This window comes from Microcaecilia unicolor, chromosome 2 (genome assembly GCF_901765095.1).
Source record: "Microcaecilia unicolor chromosome 2, aMicUni1.1, whole genome shotgun sequence".
NCBI classification, from domain to species: Eukaryota; Metazoa; Chordata; class Amphibia; order Gymnophiona; family Siphonopidae; genus Microcaecilia; species Microcaecilia unicolor.
In genome coordinates this window covers 567,700,458-567,717,128 of record NC_044032.1, presented here as the reverse complement: position 1 = coordinate 567,717,128, position 16,671 = coordinate 567,700,458, and the positions used below count along the sequence as shown (strand labels likewise).

Here is a 16,671-nt window from a genome sequence, read left to right as displayed (position 1 = left end):
TTTTGAATGCACAAAAATCGCTGGGTGGTCACGCTAAGAAGTTTGTAACTTTGCTGTGTTTAAAGAATCTCATTTCACTCGACACATAAACGTAGATATTAACAAAGTTGTAAAATTTCACACTGAAATTCCAAATGGTTGCCGAGAAAACAATAAAAGTCTCACCCTGTAAGTGGGTGCTAGCATTTCATGCTTAATACACACATAAATCCCAATAATTTACCCAGGTACAATTTTGTAAATGTGAATTGTGACAGGTACAGGTGGTGCCCTGTCACAGAGGTGCTACAGGGGGAGCTCTGGCTCCATGTTTACCAATTAAAGTGTAAATACTACTACTACTACTTATCATTTCTATAGCGCTACAAGGCATACGCAGCGCTGTACACCATACATGAAAAGATAGTCCCTGCTCAAAGAGTTTACAATCTAAATAGGACAGACAAACAGACAGAACAAGCAAGAGGCAAGGAAATTAAAGAGGGGATGAAAGGTACAGGGCAAGTGAGTAGTGGTTAGGTGACAAAAGCAGCGTCAAAGAAGTGGACAGCTTCCTAAAGGAAAAGTCCATAGACCATTATTAAATTAACTTGGAGAAAATCCACTGCTTATTTCTGGGATAAGCAGCATAAAATATATTGAAATCTTTCGGGATCTTGCCAGGTATTTGTGACCTCAATTGGCCACTACTGGAGACAGGATGCTGGACTTGATGGACCTTTGGTCTGTCCCAGTATGGCAATACTTATATACTTATTGATGTGCACCTCAGTACTATTCTATAACTGTGTGCATATCTCAGCATGCAGTTTGCTGGTGGGGTACCCACATGGGTGAAGTCTGGGCAAAGCGGAAAGTTTCACATGCAACACAGAACATAGGTTACACACAAATCTCTGAAACAGAGGCATACACACTTAAGCCAGCTCTATCGCTCACACAGGTGCTCGTGCCTAAGTATATATATACCTATATATCTGATAATGCTAGTATATAAAGGACATAAGAATAGCCATACTGGGTCAGAACAATGGTTCACAAGATTAACGTTGAGTTCTCAGGCAAGTCTCTTCTACCTTTCCTTCCCCCAGTCCATTATGTTGAACCTCTTTCAACCCGTCTCCTTTTATTCCCTTTCTGAAACCACCGAACAGGAAACTGCACATTTTCTTTCCTCCTCCAAACTGACTACCTGTTCCTCTGATCCTATTTCCACCCATCTACTCAGCACTCTCTCCCTTACTGTATCATCCCTTCTATCATATCCTCAATCTTTCACTTTCCACTACAAACTTATCCTGATATCTTCAAACATGCCGTAGTTACACCACTCCTTAAAAAACCTTCAATGGACCCTACCTGCCATTCCAACTATCGCCCCATCTCCATTTTCCCTTTCCTATCCAAGATACTTGAACGTGCTGTTCACCACCATTGTCTTGACTTTCTTTCATCTAAAGCTATTCTTGATCCACTTCAACCTGGCTTTCACCCTCCAGATTCAACTGAAACAGCCCTTGCAAAAGTCTCCAATGACCTGTTTGTGGCCAAATCCAAAGGTCTCTATTCTATCCTCATCCTTCTCAAACCTATCTCCTGCTTTTGACACTGTTGATTACCACCTACTCCTTGATGCACTTTCCTCACTTGGATTTCAGGGCTCTGTTCTTTCTTGGTTTTCTTCATATCTCCCATCACACTTTTAGTGCATGCTCTGATGGATCCTCCTCCACTTCTATCCCACTATCAGTTGGTGTACCTCAGGGTTCTGTCTTGGGATCTCTTCTTTTCTTCATCCATACTTCTTCCCTTGGGGCTCTGATCTCCTCTCATGGTTTTCAGCATAACCTTTATGCTGATGACTCCCTGAACTACCTCTCCACACCAGAAATTTCAGTAGGAATCCAGGCCCAAGTCTCAGCCTGCCTGTTTGACATTGCTGCCCGATATCTCTCTGCCATATGAACATGGCCAAGACTGAGCTTATCTTATCTTTCCCCCTAAACCCACGTCTCCTCTTCCCCCATTCTCTATCTCTGTGCATAACACTCATCTTCCCTGTCTCATCAACTTGTAACCTCAAGATCATCTTTGACTCCTCTCTCTCTTTCTATGCACATATCGAGCAGACTGCTAAAACCTGTCGCTTCTTTCCCTATAACAATCATTAAAAATTTGTTCCTTTCTTTCTGCACACACTACTAAAACCCTTATCCACACTCTTATCACCTCTCACTTGGACTCCAGCAACTTGCTTCTCACAGATCTCCCACTAAGCCATCTCTCTCCCCTTCAACCTGTTCAAAGTTCTGCTACACAACTTATATTACGCTAGTGTCGCTATGCTCATACATCTGTATGGATTGAGCCTACTGAGAGTCTGTACGAAGAAGTAGCCCATGGGCGAGTTAAATCTCAGCACTAGGATAGACAGGGACCACTTTACCTAATTTGATGAAGCAATAGGAAAATCCCTACCCTAGAAATAATCTATATGAGAAATGACAAACAAGATGAATGTGGGAACTGTCATGTATGTCCTCAGAACCACACATCTCATTTCCACAGCCAAACCTATGGATGAAGCACAGCCTTGAACAGTGACAGTATGTGCAGACATTTTGTGAGTTTGATACCGCTCATCTCATCACTATTTAGCAAGTTTATACGGATGCAATGCTTAGAAAATAGCTCACCCATGAATCCACCATCAAGGCTGTAACGTTCATTCATCGATAAAGTAAAAATATTCTGTTGCAAATGACAAAAAGACATACTGCTATCAACAAATTGGATTCCATTCCCCACCCCGTAAAACATTTTACAAAGTCTACTGACACTATTGAGAGTTTTAAGTTAAATATGTAAAAATAATTTTTAGTTTAAGACAAACCAGCAGGCCAGCAGTTTTCAAAGCTATTTACCCAGTTAAACAGTGACTTACCCATTGTTCTCTCTCAGTGTACTTTTAGTTGCAGTTAGGAGGAAGCAAGAACACAAGCTGCAAATGATCATGTGTGATTTGTACCCATAGAAAGTTTCACAGTGGAAGTACATATGCATATAAAATGGTGCAAAGACCATGCATAGACTCTAGATTCCATGCACAAGCTAATTAGCTAATGAGCCATTAATTGGTGTTGGCATTCAGTTGCGTTTACACATCTGTCCTGTGCCCTTTCCTATAAAATACCCACGTAATTTTTATAGTGCACCACTCAAAATGGGGCATGACCATGGGAGTGGAATGGGTGGGTCATGGTCATTCCCAGACATTAGTTGCGATATTATAGAATAGGGTCATTTATGCGCCCAACTGCCATTAGTTGCACGCCAGAATTTACACAGGTTTCAGCAGCTTTAAGTGTCACACCCAAAGTTAGTCACGAGATCCGCACTAACTAAATACTCTACAAAGGGCTCTCAGAGCAGAATGCTCTTTGCAGATCATTTTAGCGTGAATCTTCCTGGCACCTAACTTTGGGTGCCTTTTATAGAATTCCCCTCAAAAAGTACATGTGGTCTCTCCCCTGATACAAACAGTTTAAAATTGTGACTCTCTTCCACCCACCTACCTAGATCACAAAGCAGCATTCCTCCCTTCCCTCTGCTCCACAGACAAAATACTACAGGCACCTAGGACCTCCAGGCACCGTTTTACCTAAGTTTGTAAATTAATTCGTTTTATTTTTTGGGCTTGGAAGCTTCCTCTGGCTCCTCTAAACTTCCATCTCAATCAGAGCCTGTCCTACCTGGAACCAGAACACCATTAGCCTTGTCTATCCAGAGTTTTCTTCTATTTTTCTTTCCTTCTCTGATTCAAATGAGTGACCAAAACCACAGTTCCCCTCAGAACCAGGCACCAGGTCTCACCCCCGAGTGATGGTAAGGCTTCTGCTCCTTTGCAGAGTGCTGTGAGCTCTGCCTACTTGAACGGCAAGAGCCCAGTCAAAGATCAGAGATTTATTTTTTCCTAACTAGTGCTCTTTGAAAGCATTAACTCTACCTAATGGCATGGAGTAGAGAAGTAACCTAATGGTTCGTACAGTGGGTTGACAACCTGTGGAACCAGATTTAATTTCCACTCTAGAAACTAGTGGCCTTGTGCAAGTCACTTAATCCTCCACTGCCCCGGGTACAAAAAAAAAAAAAAAAAAGGTTGTAAGCCCAGGGTCAGAGAAACTACCTGCATATAATATTTGACCATCTCAAGTCACAAGAACTAAAAAGCTGAGGTTTTAATTCTGTTAGAGAAATAAAACAGTCTAAACCCCATCCGTTTATTTGAAAAAATAATTACACCCATTCAAACATATAACTTTTTCAGACTGCTTATGGACCCACGACATAAATCGGCTATTCTCAACATTTTGGATCCGATACTTTTGTCACCTTTTCCCAGAGATGGTCACAATTGTTGAAACCCATTTGGTTGTAGCACAGAAAGGTGGTATTTCAAATGCACGACCTTTTACCTTTACCTGTTCTTCTGGTACTTCATACTATAAAATATGAACTTAAAAGTTTTGACATAAAGAACACCCAAAACCACTTACCGATTTGATGCCAGTAAGCATGCCCACGTATCCAGCAAAGGTTACACCCTTAAAAACGGTTTTGTTTCTCTTCTGGAAATCGAGGTTCAACACCAAAGGTTTAAGAGCTCTGTTTACTATCCATGTACTATGCTTTATATCCCAACTGCATATAAAACAAAGCATTCTCAGTCAGAACACAGAACTGATTCAGTGCCTCTCCTGTCTCTTTACTACCCAATCCAGCCTCCAATTTCTTGCTCTGCAGTACTACCCCCACACAGTGTGTGTGGCAAGAGGCTAGAAAGCACTGTATCTGCAAGAATTCAAGATAGCATGGGCTGACCAGGGAGGATCTCTGAGGGAGAGGAAAGGATTGTAGACCTTTATTTTTTAGCTGGTATGGCTGTTGTCTTTATCTGCTATTTTCTATGGTTCTATGTCTATTCTTTAATATAAAAGTCACAACCACAGTATCTGAGTCTGCTTAAAGATAAATCATTCAAATATATTCCAGAGGATGACAATCGTGTTAGATTTTGTTCCGATTCCCTTTCTGCCCTTACTCTTCCCCTTCCTAAACATGGCTTCCCCAGGTGAATCAGTTCAAGGGCTGGAGGCAGAGCTTCTTCCACGAGCCAACCCCTCTGTGTTACTCTTGTGCTAGTGGCCAGTGGTTGCACCTGCAGCAACACTTATCCTCCCTCCCTCTGCCTAAATGTTTCTCTCTAAACATGCCAAAATCCCATTAACCTCCAATGAACAGAAAACAACGCTAATCTCATTTGCAGAATAAAGTTTGCCAATGGGGCATCCTAATATAACCATAGATCAGTGGTTCCCAAATTCTGGTGTGGAACTCCAAATAGACAGTGGTATATTAAGGGTAATGCAGTGGGGGGCGGTCCGCCCTGGGAGCAGGCAAAAGGGTGCACTGAGCAGTCGCACAGCTGTCGGCTCTACCGGTTCACCCCCTCTGACATCAACTTTCTGTTCTGGGGAAGGGGACCAGCAGAGCTGACAGCTGCGTGAGAGAGGGTGGATGGGGGGACACGCCTGGAGGAGGGGGGATGCGATGTGCCTGGAGGAAGGGGTGCTCCGCCCTGGATGGCAACCAAGCTAGGTATGCCAGACACATCATCAGTGGATGTGGTCATAGAAACAGAGCTGCTTCCTCTCCCTCTGGACCTCCATTATAAACAATGCCCAGTAGTAGAGTCAGCATGGGGCATATGCATCGGTAAATGTTCACAGGTCCTGCACATTCCTCCCACGTGGGCTTCCTGTTAGAAAGGAAACCTCTGCAAAGCACAGGGGTCTTGAGTGTGCATTGATGATTTTGTCAATATCTGATTTCAAAAGGAAGCTGAAAACACAAATGTCTGTACAGACATGATGTTGGTCTAGACTGTTGGTACAATGGTAATATTAAGATTCTTATTGTCAGACCTTAAATTCTGAGGCTCATTTTCAAAGCACAGACTTACAAAGTTACATAGGTTACCTTATGTGTGTGCTTTTACTTGTAACCTGCTTAGTTGATATCAGGTTATAAATTAATACATCAAATCAACTTACACAGCCCTATGCTAACTTGCTACTGTCTTCATGCTTTGGGATCATGTGAACTTTTAAGTGTTACAATAAGGATACATATTTTAAAAACACTTTCACAGATACTGGGAACACTGCTCCCTACTTTACAGGAAAGTGCCTCTCCTGGATTCACCCAGGTGTTTATAATGTAGCCCATGTGGTCAGTACTGTTGTGATGAAAATCACTGGATACACAGGAAGGGGTAGGTAGTACCAGTAGTAATTAAAGACGCATTCACACAGTAAATCACTATACAGAAAGACAGAAATAGTGGAGGTAAATTTCAAAACTTTAATGCACAAATGTAACCAGAAACCAAAAGTAGCTTTCTCAGAGTGATACTGGCAAATTCTTCTATAAATTCAGTGGAAATTCTTAAATCGCTGTCTCTATTTTCAAAGTATCCCTAATTATTTGAATAGCTTCTTGTTGCAGTACGTTGGTGTATAGGAAGTCTATGTCCACTAATACTAATGTAATGTCTCCCTGAACCTCAATATCATCCAAACTGTTTATGACATGAGTTGGATCTTGAATGATCATGGATAGAGCTCATAATACACAATAAAATGACCATATATTAGAAATGTGCAGACAAAAACTGAACTGGAAATCCCAAGGAAGTAGACTCTACTGGAGAGACAGAAAAATTGAAATGCATTTCCTCCTGTACTGTGCAAAATACAAAGATATCAGAAGTACATTACAGTCACATTAACAAAGCTGGCACTATCAAATCACTAAATCCAAACCAAGCTATTTTTTGTCTACTTTAAATTAACTGAATAGCTTGGCCTCTGGTCCATGTCTCCCACATTTTGCAGGAGGCTGAGCTTCTATCATTGTGGGGGGGGGGGGGGGGACTCTCTGTGTGTGCATTTGGAGATGTGTAGCATATAGGTTCCTTCATGAGGACCATGGATCGTTTTAGCAAGCAGCGGAAAAGGTGCCAACACACAGTACCACTGAGTACAGCATGATTTTTTTTAAAAAGCTGTGCCTGTGACCAAACCCAAGCATTTACCCTCCCTGCCACACTTGTTTGCCTGCTAGATAGGCTGTTGCAGCCTATCACATATTCTAGGTTCAGGCAGGAGCAGAACTCACACTGAAGAGAGCAGACAGTGCAGTATTCTCATACAGATTGAAAGCAAGTGCCATAAACTTTGTACAAGTAAGAACACACCCAGGTTTATTAAACAGGCTGTTTATACAGTAAAATGTAAGGAAGAAGGGGGAAGGAAGTGACATCACAGGGGAAGATGAATGCCTGAATCAGGTGTTCTGTCTACAGCCAGAGCAATACCCCATGCACAGTCACATCTGAGTAGCGTTTTTCAAGTTTGGCAGCGGGATGTGTAGACAGAAAGCAGTGTGATTGGCCTTGGCAAACAAAAAGTAAGAAGCGGCTGGTCAGTTTGGCATTGTAAGCCTTATCTGCAATCATAAGGATGGTACAGCTGGGTCAATCTGGCAGGTCAGCTGAACACAAAGTAGGAATAATGTGACATAATGTAACGTTTCTTTCAATAATTCTATCAGGGTCAGTGCAAGAGTACTGAGCATCCTAAGTGAACTTTCAGCCTTACAACCCCCTTCAACTAACTTTCAGATTCTAAATCTGCCCCTCACAAGACGTCAATTGTTCACCCCTCCTGCAGGTAAAATAGGCATTGATGGTTGCGAGTTTGTGTGACTGTCAGGTTCTATTGTTTACTTTGACTGCAGCGGATCTTTGCTGCCCTCCACCCCGCCTCCCAGAAGCTGCCACCCTAGGTGACTGCCTCCTCTTGCCTAATGGTTGGGCTGGCCCTGAATTCCATCTTATAGTATATTTCAAACCTAGGGAAAATCAGGGGCCCTTTTACTAAAGCTTAGCACGTGGCCCATAGGTATAAAATAGGACACACAGCATTTACTACATGCTAATGTCCATTAGCATGAGCTAAGCTTTAGTAAAAGGGCTCCTTAGTTAGGATGCACATTGTGATTATGCTTTCTGTGTTTAAAGAAAACTGTGGCCAATTTTGGACTTCCGGTTTGAGTTGCGCACAATAGCAACCTGGCTTGAGTGCTCTCACTTATCGCTACACATTCTCAACCCATTTTCTCACCTAATGAATTTATTTTGCCGGCTTTTCATATTAATAAAATACACTCAAGCTGTATCGAACTATATCAAAAATTGAAATTCCTAACCCAGGCTCACACTACCTGTGTGCTTGTGTCGTGGATCTCCCTCCCAGACAGCAGCTTAATCCGATATATTAAATGTGGAGAAAAACAAAGCCTCAGAGTCGCCGCCCAGCCAGTCCCCGTCAGCGGACTATAAGGCATAAGCTTGGCGTGCCATCATGTAGCTTTAGAAAAAAAACTCCATATGTTAAATATCAGTCACCAATTCTATTATGTGTACTGCTCAATATTTTGTGTGTCCACTACAACTTCTAACAATATACTGTATCTTCTTGGTGAAAACTCTTAAAGCAACCCAAGTCCAATTGTATTCTATTGAATGCACATCTAGCAAATCTTTCAAGAAGAAATCGCCCCCAAACCACTTAGCTTTATATTCACGCTAAAGTGTTCTTCTCCGGGTGATTCTTCTCAGTTCATGACCCAACAGGGAGCCCCCGTTTCGCGAATGCTGCGTCAGGGGTAATTTCCAAAATTCTTTCTCACAGAAATGCATCCACTGCCATTACGCTCCATTTCCTCTTAAGGCTTACTGCTTTTCATATTAACCATATTTAATATTGAATGTATTGTGAGAAATTAAGAAGAACAAATCGGATTCTCATCACAACCTGACGAGGCATAAATCCAACTCTCCTTCTCCAGAAAAAAACAGTGATTTGAGTACAGAGATTAGCAACGACAACCCATTATTACTGGAGTTATGCCACATAAAAGAAATGTGGAGGCATGAATTAGAGAATATTCATATACAATTTGCCTCTTCTCAGCAATCAATAGATCTCTCCTCATGCACGGCTGCTTTGAAATTCTCGATTCCTCAAGTACGGGCCAATTCCGCCTCCATTAAAAATTACAGATGACTGAGGATCTCGACAATACAAGTAGGAGAAACAATATAAGAATTTTGGGCCTACCTGAAGGCTCAGAATGAATGGACATCAATAATTATTTGGTGAATTGGCTTCCAAAAATTTTGGACCTCGAATTTGCTGTGCCTATGGAATCTGAAAGGGCTGACTGCACTCCTTCCTGATTGCAAAACGGTGCCGAGCATCCATGTGCTATTGTAGCTAAATTGCTGCATTATCCCCATGCGATTCAAATTCTGCAGACCGCTAAAAGCAGGCTTCCTTACTTCATCAGAGTCATAGGACCTTAATTGTTCCCGACTTAGCGACATCTACAGTGGCAAAGTGTAAGATTTTTTCAATCACTCTGACAGGATTTTTAAAAAGACTGGTACGAGGTTGATTTACCTTTATCTGGCAAGAATGAAAGTGACCTTTCATAACTGCACCTATACTTTCACTGAACTTGAGCTTCTACACAGCTGGATTCTTGGTATTAAAAAGGGTTGAACTTTGTTCTCTTCTTCAAATTCCCTTCGGTACTGTCATTTATATTGCTCGTTCTCTTATACTTGATGCTTTTCTTTGATTGATTGGAATCTTATACCTATTGTAACTACATAAAGAGGTTTGGAAATCATATCTTTTTGGTAATTATAAGTAGTTGCATTCTGTCTTAGCTGATATGCTCTGGCTGACGGTTAGTACTCACTGTTCTTTCTTTGTCTTTAGGAAGATTGCTATTCACTTTAATATATTTTATCTTATGAATATATTGCAGTATTATGTAATATCTTTTCTTCAATTTATGTCTAATGCACTCTTAAGAGCCATTTTCTGTGATTATGCACCACCAACATATTTTTGCAATACATGAAGTCTTTACTGTTTGCATCTTGGAATGTGAATAGACTTAAATCATCATATTAAAAGGCACAAATTTTCTGATTATGTTTATAACAGGTTGGCATTCTGCTTTTACAGGAGACTAAATATGGAAGACAGCTTTGTTTTTCCTGGTCTGGGTGTCATTTATCTTCTCCTGCCATCTCTAAGAAAAGAGGGGTCTCTATTTTCTTTAAACAAAATCCTTAAATGTTAATGTATTACATCAAGAAATAGATTCAGAAGGGAGATGGATCATTGCAGTGGTTAATATTGACTCTTCTCAATTAACTATAATGAACTATTATACACAGAATGTGGACTCTTCATCTTTTATGCTCTCCGTCTGGAATTCCTTATTGGAATATAGTGATCATTCTATTTTAACTAGGGGGTGGCTTTAATTTTACATTGGATATAGTAATGGACCATCAATCATTATGCTCCTTTTGTCCAACTAAAATATGGTCTGATCTGCAACAACTTATTAAAGATTCTGGCCTGGGAGATCCTTGGAGAATTTATCATCTAACAAACAAGGAATTCACATTTTTTTTGTTATTCTCCACAATCATTCTCTTATTGACTTTTTTATCTAAATCATTACAATTTGTGAATTCTGCTTCTATATCTCCTATTGTATTGTCTAACCATGCATTTGTATCTATTAAGTTGGAACTTTCTTTACCTAAAACGCTCACCGTCTTGGAGGCTGAATGTGTTATTATCTGATTCTGCTTTTATAGACAAGATTAAAGTCTTTTACAGTGGAATTTTTAATAATAATAAATCATCTGTAATATCCTTTAATACTGTATAGAGATCATATAAATCCCACCTTAGATGGGGAAAATATCAGTGATATGTCCTGGTATGAAAAAAAAAGAGCAAGCATGTCTTTTTGAATTAGAATCTGAGATTTCTGAATTAGAGCATGCACAGCTTCAGTCAGGTAAAAATGTAGTTCCTTCACATCTTATAGAACTCAAATATGAACTAAATAAGTTATATAGTCATAGGCCCAGCACGATATCTTCATACAACATTTGCCCTTATCTGTTGATATCATATTTTATAGATATTTGTCTCTCTCTGACATACTAGACAAATGGCAGAGCAAATTGTTTGATATTTTAATTGCTCTTACTATTCAAATAATTTTACATAATTGGAAATCCTCTCCCTTATTGAATATTACATTTTGGTGGATGCCTGTTTTAATGATTCATAGATTTGAATGCAAACCTGCAGAATTTACAAGTAGATCTCATGTTGCTGAGAAAATTTGGTCTTGTATCACTTTACGCTCCAAGATGTCATTAGTCTTACTTGGTATTCTAATTTTTACAATATGAATCTTACTGGGGTGCTTTCTTTAAAAACATTCTATATGTCAACACAATATTTTTCCTTTTTTTTTTATACTCAAAAATTGTTGCACCAATAACTGAGTTTTGTTTTTACAGAATTGTATTAGATTCTACCTGGCCAGATTTGTTCTTTAGCTCTCTTTTAGATGGATGTTATATGGTGTCTTTTCTTTCATATTGTTTGCATTTCAAATTTTTCAAAAAAATGTTTCAACTGAAAAACAAAGCTGTAGTCAATTTTATTCTCCACTAAGACAGCCTTGTGATCCTTAATTGTAGGTGGTTAGAAAAGGCTAGTATGCAGGATTTGGAGAGCATTCTCTGCCCAAGATATGACCTGCCCTACATTGTACATGTTACGACCAAGTTGCACTAGAAAGACAGCAAATTGTACAAGTACCTGGGATATCCCTCACTGCCCTCTTAGCACACACAGGTTTTGGGGTGGCAATTAGGAGTGGCTTAACTAGATAGCCCTTAAATAACTTAACTTATTGCTAATGGTAATGACCACTGAACAGGTATTAAAATGATAGCAGGAGATACTTACCCAAGAAATAATCCAAAATCCAGGTTTCTGGCATGAAACATCCGGCCTGACAAGTAAAAAAAAAAATATCACTTTATATTGCCTATATCATTTTTTGCAATTTTCACCAAACTGTTACAGTTAAAAGGTACTTTCCAAATTTTTTTTTTAAGTTTCTCATTTCCTACGAGTCAAATATCAAGCAGAAAGCTGCTCACATGGTCATAAAGTTTCCCACTTAGCTTGCAGTTCATATTTTGCTTGAGAGCATTTGTTTTTTTCGTTTAAAAACAAAGCTAAGGACTACCCTAGAAGTTTGCATTACAAGATGATGGAAAAGGGCAAACGCTCTTGTTTCTGGAGGACTGACATGCTACCATACCAAAATGGCCAAATGTAATCCTGGTGCTGTAAATATTTTTTTAACAAATTCAATTTATTTATTTGTAGCATTTGTATCCCACATTTTCCCACCAATTTGCAGGCTCAATGTGGCTTACATTTGCCGTAATGGCTGTTGCCATTTCCGGTTAAGAGGGTTCCTGAGTAATAAATTGGGTTGTAACATACATTAGGTCATCGACTATAGAGAGACCCTATTCGACATAAGGTTTAAAGTGGTAGTGCTTGATCATTAATAGCAAAGAGGTTAAGCAGTCATGCGATAAAAGTTCGGTTTTGTGTAGATCGTGTATAATATTATTTAGTATTTAAGATGGATGTTTACGGTATGCCTTCTTGAAAAGATCTGTTTTCAGTAGCCTTCAGAAGATGGTCAGGTCTTGCGTTGTTTTTATGGCCTTCGGTAGTGCATTCCATAGCTGCGTGCAGATGTATGAGAAACTGGTCGCGTATGTGGATTTGAATTTTAGCCCTTTACAGTTAGTATAGTGGAGATTGAGGAATGTGCGTGATGATCTTTTTGCGTTCCTAATAGACAAGTCTATAAGGTCTGACATGTAGGTCAGGGCTTCCCCGTAGACGATTTTGTGGACCAAGGTGCAAACTTTGAACGTAATTCGTTCTTTTAGTTGGAGCCAGTGTAGTTTTTCTCTTAGGGGTTTGGCGCTTTCGTATTTCGCTTTCCCATATATGAGTCTGGCTGCTGTGTTTTGAGCGGTTTGAAGCTTCTTGTTGATTTGTTCTTTGCATCCAGCATAAATGGCATTGCAGTAGTCTAGATGACTTAGCACCATTGATTGTACTAGGCTGCGGAATACTTCCCTTGGGAAGAAAAGTTTGCTTCTTTTAAGTTTCCACATTGAGTAGAACATTTTCTTTGTTGTATTTTTCGCATGGTCTTCGCGTGTGAGATTTCGGTCAATTGTGACTCCCAGAATTTTCAGGCTGTCTGAGACCGGAAGTGTGTAGTCTGGAGTGTATATGGTATTGGGTTTGTTTGTGTTGTATTGTGAGGGCAGGATGAGACATTGTGTTTTTTCTGCGTTTAGCTTTAGTTGGAATGTGTCTGCCCATGAGTTCATTATTTGGAGGCTGTGTGTGATTTCGGTTATGTCTTGGTTGAACGGGATGTATATCGTGACATTGTCAGCATAGATGTACGGGTTAAGTCCTTGGCTGGATAGCGATTTGGCTAAAGGTGTCATCATTAAGTTGAAAAGGGTTGGTGAGAGCGGTGATCCTTGTGGTACACCACATTCAAGTTTCCATGGTGTTGACGTTTTTGAGTTTGAGATCACTTGATAGGATCTTGCTGTTAAGAAGCCTTTAAACCATCTTAGTACGTTTCCTCCAATCCCGAAGTAGTCTAGGATGTTCGGGAGTATTTGGTGGCTGACCATGTCGAACGCGCTGGACATATCAAATTGTAGGAGTAGCACATTGTTTCCAGTTGCAATTAGTTGTTTAAATTTGGTTATGAGAGTGGTTAGCACTGTTTCAGTACTATGGTTGGATCGAAATCCTGACTGTGATTCATGTAGTATTGTGAATTTGTTTAGGTAATTGGTGAGCTGTTTGGTTACCATACTTTCCAATAGTTTTACTATCAGGGGGATGGATGCTACTGGTCGATAGTTGGTTGTGTCATTTAATTTTTTCTTTAAGCCTTTGGGTATGGGTGTAAGTAATGTATTTCCTTTGTCCTTGGGGAAAAGTCCGTGTTGTAGCAAGTAGTTCAGGTGTGACGCAAGGTCTGTTATGAAGCGTTTGGGGGCGATCCTTATTAGACTACTGGGGCAAATATCCAGTTTGGAATGGGTTTTGGAGAATTTGTTGAGTGCTTGAGTGATGGTTTCTTCGGTTAGCAAATCGAAGTCATTCCAGGTTCGGTCTGCTGGGTATTCACCGGGAGTAGGGTCCAGGCAATCCATAAATTTTTCGTAATCAGTGGTATTGAGTGGTAGTGTGGATCGAAGATTTATAATTTTCTCATTTAAGTATTTGGCAAGTTGGTCTGCCGATGGGGTGTCTGTGCTGGCTGTGGTAACCGGTGTGGTGTCTATTAGTTTATTCACGAGTTGGTAGAGTTTATGTGCGTCTTTGTAGTCTGGTCCTATTTTGGTTTTGTAGTATGCTCTTTTGGTTTGTCTTATTGTATATTTGTATTTTCTTTGCATTTGTTTCAAGCTTTGAGTGTATGTTCATTTTTTGTTTTTTGCCATGCGCGTTCGAGTCTCCTGACTTGTGTTTTTAGTTTTTTTTCAGTTCTTCGTTGAACCAAGGTATTGAGCTGTGTCTTCATGTGGTTCTTGTTTGTAGTGGTGCAATTTTGTCTAGTATGTTCCTGCATCTGTCGTCCCAATTTTGGAGATAGTGTTTGGAGTCTGTCTGTGCTATCCATTCATTTTCGTAGATCTGTTGCCAGAATGTAACAGGATCAATCTGTCCACTAGTGGTGTAGGTTGTGCATTCTTGCTTGGGTTGCGTGTCTTTTTTCCGCCATTGTAGAGCTACGTTTAATTTATGGTGGTCTGACCATGGTATGGCCGTCCATTTTCTATCTGTTAGTATAAGGTTTGAGTCTAAGGATAGTTTGTAGGTAATGAGGTCAATTGTGTGTCCTTTGACATGTGTAGCTTGCATATTAGGCAAGTTAAGGTCCCATAGTTGTAGGAAGTCTTTGCAATCCCGTGTATTGGTTGCATTAGGGTCTTCCAGGTGTAGGTTTATGTCACCTATTATGAGTAAGTTGGAGTTGGATATACATGATACATGTATTCGATATAAAATCCATAACGTTTGACAAGGAGGGCTGCTGCATGAGTGATAAACAAAGCTATCAGGCCACAAAACCATCTAACTTAAAAGCAGTCACTCTGAGTCCAACTTTCAGTGGTAAACTACATGCACATATGAGAGGCTGCAAACGATGTTTACTCAGAGATTTATTTATTTTTATTTATTGCACTTGTGTCCCACATTTTCCCACCTATTTGCAGGCTCAATGTGGCTTACAAAATCCTGTAATGGCATCACCATTTCAGGGAACAAAAATACATTTGGTGGTACAAAGATATAATAACAACAAGGCTAACATTCAATCTACTCAATCAGTTAAAGGAAGAAGACGGTCCAAATGAGGGAAAAGTGTTGATGAGTTGTAGTCAGTTATGGATTTTCATGGTAAGCCTTGGTGAATAGATAGGTTTTCAACGATTTGCGAAAGTTTATTTTGTTAATAGCTTTCAAGTGGTTTGGAAGAGCATTCCACATTTGCGTGCTTTTGTAAGAAAAGCTGGACGCATGTGTTAGTTTGTATTTTAATCCTTTGCAGCTGGGGAAATGTTGATTAAGGTAGGTACGGGCAGATATTTTGGCATTTCTGGGTGGGAGGTCCACCAAGTCAAGCATGTAGGACGGGGTGTCACCGTGAATTATTTTGTGAACAGTCATGCAGATTTTGAACGTGATCCGTTCTCTAAGTGGAAGCCAATGTAATTTCTCCCTTAGGGGTTTTGCACTTTCATATTTTGTCCTTCCAAATATAAGTCTGGCTGCAGTATTTTGGGCAGTTTGAAGTTTCTTAATGATTTGTTCTTTACAGCCGGAGTAAAGTGCATTACAGTAGTCCAAGTGACTTAGTACCATTGATTGTACTAGGTTTCGAAAGATGGCCCTTGGGAAAAAAGGTTTTATTCTTTTGAGTTTCCACATGGAATGGAACATTTTCTTAGTTGTATTCTTCGCATACACACATAAACATCCTATGTACTTTTTAATCAATTGAACAGAACAACTGGATTGCAATCAGATATATGTCAATTCAATTCAATTCTTGTATACTGCTAACATCCCATTTTCCAGGGTTTAGTGCGGTTTACATAGGGGAATTACAAGCTTCTTCAGGCAATTAAGAGTACAATTTATTTATTTATTTGTTGCATTTGTATCCCACATTTTCCCACCTATTTGCAGGCTCAATGTGGCTTACATAGTACCGTAAAGGCATGTGCATCTAACAGCAAAAGAAAGCCTAATGCGGGACACGCTCATGCGTTCCGGGTCAGTTTTGAAATGTGAGTGCGCTAACCGCATATATAGCGAATGATACATACCTGTAGCAGGTGTTCTCCGAGGACAGCAGGCTGATTGTTCTCACGACTGGGTTGACGTCCACGACAGCCCCCACCAACCGGAACAAAACTTCGCGGGCGGTCCCGCACGCAGGGCACGCCCACCGCGCATGCGCGGCCGTCTTCCCGCCCGTGAGCGACCGTTCCCGCTCAGTTGAATGACAAGCAAAGGA

General features: G+C 40.2%; 1 protein-coding gene across 1 annotated transcript in view; it reads right to left on the bottom strand.

Annotated features, from left to right (window-relative positions):
• The window catches only part of LOC115461562 (acid ceramidase-like), a 213,712-nt gene that overhangs the window by 51,896 nt on the left and 145,145 nt on the right, over positions 1-16,671 (bottom strand). The window contains exons 7-9 of the mRNA XM_030191471.1: positions 11,985-12,030; positions 4,557-4,701; positions 2,697-2,751 (exon numbers count right to left, since the gene is read on the bottom strand). Of these exons, the coding sequence (XP_030047331.1) occupies positions 2,697-2,751; positions 4,557-4,701; positions 11,985-12,030 (246 nt within the window). The remainder of the gene's footprint in view (positions 1-2,696; positions 2,752-4,556; positions 4,702-11,984; positions 12,031-16,671) is intronic.